The sequence below is a fragment of the Henckelia pumila genome, chromosome 3 (genome assembly GCF_033568475.1).
Source record: "Henckelia pumila isolate YLH828 chromosome 3, ASM3356847v2, whole genome shotgun sequence".
Classification (NCBI taxonomy): Eukaryota; Viridiplantae; Streptophyta; class Magnoliopsida; order Lamiales; family Gesneriaceae; genus Henckelia; species Henckelia pumila.
This window is the reverse complement of record NC_133122.1, coordinates 199,804,051-199,808,843: the sequence shown is the minus strand read 5'-3', so window position 1 is coordinate 199,808,843 and position 4,793 is coordinate 199,804,051. Positions and strand designations below refer to the sequence as shown.

The following is a 4,793-nucleotide window of genomic DNA, read 5'->3' as shown; positions in this document are numbered from 1 at the left end:
TCTTGAATGAGTTTCAAAACAGTAAAAACTTGTCTGAATCGTTTGATTGGATTTAACCTGAACTGCGGAACGATATAGCCTCGAGAAAAAAGAACTCTTGATCCCTTGATGCAGTGCTCACATGAAAGAGGGTTTGGGGAAGGAGAATGTACGCAACGTTCTTTTGAGAAATCTTGAAAGATTGAACGCCAATAATTTTGTGACTAATGGCTCCAAAATCGGCCCATTAGTTATAAATAAAACTTTTAAAAACATTATTCTCCCCACTATTAAAATTACAATGCATCAACTTAAATATTAACTAAAATATTTTACTTGACTCGTTCGAAAGTTAGGCTCGTTCATACGACCCAGAATTAAATACCAACCTGAAAAACTTTAAAATCATACATTCACATAAATTTCAGACATTAACATAATTCAAATAATATTACATAACAATTAAATTTTCTAAAATAACATGCAATATATCAATTAATTTAATTAATTATATCGTGATTGAACTAGTGAACTTTTGGACCTTACAGGCGTCCTTGAGGGGACTATTTTTAAACCAGTATTTGCATGCATAATATTTGTTTATATATTTATGCTATCTTATTGAGCGTTGTCGATCACATCCAGTATTTTTGTATTTTCTGGACACCCTATTCAACGGGACAAGTCTTAGACAGGGCGATGCCGGAGGATCACAACAGAGTGGAGATCGGGGCTAGGGTTTCAGTGAGTTGCCTTTAGTTGTTAGGGATTTGATACCCCTTTCGATTTGGTTGTATTATACTGATTTTATGGTTTTAGTGTCGGTTGTATTTCACCGACTGTGGGATATTTTGGATATTTAAACTTTTCGCTGTTATTTTTTATTCTTAATTTGCTTAAGTTAATTGCATGCTTAATTAGTTCTAATTAGTAGTTGATTCGGGTTGGGTCGCTACAAGGTTCGAACTCATCCTCTGCTTCCGATCTCAATCCAATTAGTTCGGTGCTTCCGAACTATACTTCGAACGCTCAGAACCCTTTAGAGGTCCGCGATGCTTATTTTCTTTTTTCTGAACTGTTTAAACACTTGATTAACTTAGATAATCTTAATCACATTTTACCATTAATCTCGTAAAACTAAACCCGGGTTACTACATATATATAATTTATTTAAAAAATTATTACATATATTTTTTTTTTGTTTGTATTATGTGAATTTATGCATATTATTTATGATTTCATGGCTTAAATCTAAAAGTAAAATTTTTATTACCTTTTGAAATATGAATACTTTTTTTTTACGATTATGAGGAGACACGGTTTTTTTTTTTAATTACAGTTATTTATTTGAGTTTTTTCAATGATGAATTATCTTGATTTTTGTGTGTTTCTTCATAAAAATATCTAGTTGTCTCTCACTATAAGAGTTTTATTAAAAATATATATATTAACTGCTCTTGAATTTAATAACATCTTTAGTGGTTTTATTTTTACAATTAGTATGATAATTTTTGTTGATTGAGATAAATTATTTCATCTATGTTTGCCATTATGTGTGCTCCATTTGAATGAACAGTGATTTGGGCATTACTAAAAAAATTATTATTTCATTAATTTATTTTTAATTTTTTCCCTTACAATTAGTATTTGAATATATATATATATATTCTGATTTTGAAAATTGTCATTACATCAAAATCACGCAAGAAGCTGACCGAAAAGTTTGACATATGGATAAGTGAATATATATCACTCGTGATTTATGTTTGTAAAAGAGTTGACCCCGAAATAGACCCATCTCACATGAGTCAGAGACACATGAGCTCATGCGGGGGTTAAATCGAAAGATGTGCACGAGCGGCAAGAACCTGAGGGAGGGAGCAAGATGGTCAACCCCCAGAGCATACCCATAATATTTCAGCAGGAAATATGCTCCACACGAAAATCGAACACGCAATGATGGGAAATTTCTTCCCACGTCACCTCAGGTCTTACCAACTCATCTATGCTCCAGTGGGCATCACTCATGATTATGTTGCTCTCTATCTATTGAGTTTGTTCTAATTGGATTGATAAATACTCGTAAACACGATGTTATTTAGACGAATTTAAACATCATAAGCAACCCACCTTGCACCGGGTTGGATTGAGTATTTCTAGCCCGCTAAGATGGTGGACCGGCCAGCCCTCGATCCGCCAAAAGATAAGATTTTTGCGGCCCTATCCCTTTCATCATGATTTGACCCGTCTGACCACTCTAATCACATCTGACTCTAATTTTACAATAATTAAAATTAAAAAAATAATTATATTATATTTGTATTTCAATTTATCATTTTACCTTCGCACACTGTGACTCATCGGCCAAGCTATGCTTGATGCATCAACAAATAATGTTGACGGAGTATATAAATTAATCAACCAAGGGCTAACCTATATACGAAAACATTCAGTATCGAAGAAAACAACCAAGACTGAGGCTCAAAGATACAACAGACACCGCTCAAGAAAAATAAGAACGAATTAATGTGCAATACAACATTTGTTAGGAAAACATGTAAGCTACACACATGACACACCAATGAAGGCAACTGCTACACATGCAAAAGAACGGACACCAATCTTTAACACTACAATAAATTGTCACCATGTTCTTGTACGTCAAGCTCTTGATGCCCAAAAGCAAACCGAAATCTAGAAACATACACTGTTTTCCTAGTGCTGCAACAGAATCCAGAAACAACAATCTGTCATTGTTTTCCTAATTTCGCAGCAATATGTGGATCCGATCAACTGCAGCTATTTAGCTACATCCTTTATCCGATCAAATCATCTCTCGTTTCCATCTTCACGGGCAATGGAGCAGCAAAAACAAATTTCTCAGCTTTATAGTTACTCTTATTTCCAAGGCCGTTCTCACCATCACTGCTAGGCAACGAGCCTCCACTCTCCGAGTGATTTTCCTCCTCATCTTCATCCTCAGCATCTTTTGAAGATACCCCCATCACTTCAACTTCTCGACAAAGATCATCTTCAAGCCTTCTTTCGGCATCATCTACATTTCCATCATCAATGCCATCATCCCAATAATGCTCTTTTAATAACAGCCGGTCATTTCGCCTCGAAACCCTGTAAGCCTTTCCATTGTCAACAAATCTTACATTTTTTGTTACTTTGGGATGAGCCCCTCTGTGCTGCTTCACCAAAATCCCACTTGTATTTCCAGAAGTAACTTGATTTCTTGTTAAAAACAAATTATGGCTTTCACCGGAATCACTTTCTTCGTCAAGCTTCTCAGCTAATTTATCGATTTTTTCAACTAAACCTTTCAATTTGGCCACATGGATCCCTTTCAAGCCTCCACTTTTCACGTTACTAATTTTTCTTTCACCATTTAGCACCCTAGTTTTCACATTATTTCCTCTATATCTCACATCACTTGAAAGCCCCCTCCTTTCCACACCATCTGCATCAATCCAATCCAAAAATTGATTTAATTCTCTGCTTACTGACTTTCTTCCATCTCTAATCAAGGGATCACCACCCTTCAATGTACAAAAACAGAGGAAAAATGGGGAAATGATTATCAGATGAGACGACATCATAGAACTCGAAAAAAAAAGTACGTAAAAAAAAAAAAAGCATTCCTAGTTAGGATCTACCTTTACCTGAACAGATTCAAGTTTGAGAAGCAAGTCCATGGCTTTATCATAGAGTTTGCCATGATCGAAGTGAGTTTTCTCATAAACGGAAGACTTGAGAAGCCTGATAGTTGATCTAATGGAAGCCAGATCTTTGAGCTGCCGGAGGGTTCTTGATCTGCGGAGAAGGCATGCTCTGAAATGAGTCTGAATGGTACGCGCAGCCGCATCACGGAGCGAGTGGGAGGAGGAAAAAGGGGTGGAGCGACGACGGAGGGCGGACTCGAGGGAGGCGATGCGGCTCAGCAGAGAGGATACGGTGGGATGGATTCGCTGCTCTTGGTGGAAGTAGCCTTCCTGGGTATGTGGATGAACAGAACAGGGATGGGGTGGTGGCAGAGGGTGGTGCTGGTGGCAGTATGTGTGGGTATTGTAGCAATAGCAGGAGGCGGAGGTGGTGGCGGCGGCGTGGTGGCAGAAGTGGTGGTGGTGGTGGGAGGCCATTTTCTTTCTAGGAACGAATCTTTGTAGGGCGTTGCGTTTGGACTATTATGATAAATCTAGGGCACTTGGAGCCATCTGGGGGATTTTAATGCCTTTAAATCGAAATTACAAAACAAACAAAAAATTGGCAGATACGAAATGCGAAATCCGATGAACACTGTAAATTAATTGTATTTTATGGAGTATATTATTTTTGGACTTTCTGCAATTTACATAGATCATATCACCGTTGAAATTTAACCAGAAAAGATAAATATGATATGATGTAATAATATGATTTTGGTAACCAAATATAATAAATTTGAATCAGACGTATGATAAATTAGACTGTTCATCCATCATTTTAACTTTTATGTTAATCTTTGAGCACATTAGATTTTGGAGAATTCGCGAGAAAGGAAAAAATAGCATGTAATTATGATTTCGATCCTGTGAATAAATAATAAAGGGAAATGCACGAGGAACATTCAAGTGCGGATAATCAATGACATAAGTCTTCCTCAAAGTGAACCAACTCTTATTACATTCTCCTCTTGTTCTGAATTTGGACCAATTCATAGATTCTCCATGTTTCTATTCAAGTCTAGTCCATATGTGATCTTTCCTTCCGGATGAACGTTTCCCAAGCCCAAATATTTGTCAGAAGTGGTGCTTTTGTGGCACACAGCT

At 36.7% G+C, this 4,793-nt stretch overlaps 1 protein-coding gene across 2 annotated transcripts; it reads right to left on the bottom strand.

Moving 5' to 3' along the window:
• Positions 1–2,421: 2,421 nt before the first annotated feature.
• LOC140891936 (uncharacterized) lies at positions 2,422–4,293 on the bottom strand. 2 transcript variants are annotated; one of them, XM_073300637.1, is made up of 2 exons: positions 3,642–4,293; positions 2,422–3,524 (listed from the first exon to the last, which is right to left on the bottom strand). In XM_073300637.1, exons 1-2 carry the CDS (start codon positions 4,122–4,124, stop codon positions 2,796–2,798), a joined length of 1,212 nt encoding a protein of 403 aa, XP_073156738.1. In that variant the 5' UTR covers positions 4,125–4,293; the 3' UTR covers positions 2,422–2,795. The 2 variants fall into 2 exon arrangements, with proteins under 2 accessions (XP_073156738.1, XP_073156739.1); XM_073300638.1 differs by having other exon boundaries at positions 3,648–4,288.
• Positions 4,294–4,793: the final 500 nt, after the last annotated feature.

What these genes read in the sequence shown, in the direction of transcription:
- LOC140891936 (XM_073300637.1), bottom strand. Translation starts at nt 4,124, where the DNA reads ATGGCCTCCCACCACCACCACCACTTCTGCCACCACGCCGCCGCCACC. An exon ending in TTGAATCTGTTCAGGTAAAG is followed by an intron (nt 3,525 to 3,641) that starts GTAGATCCTAAC and finishes TGTACATTGAAG; the next exon opens with GGTGGTGATCCCTTGATTAG.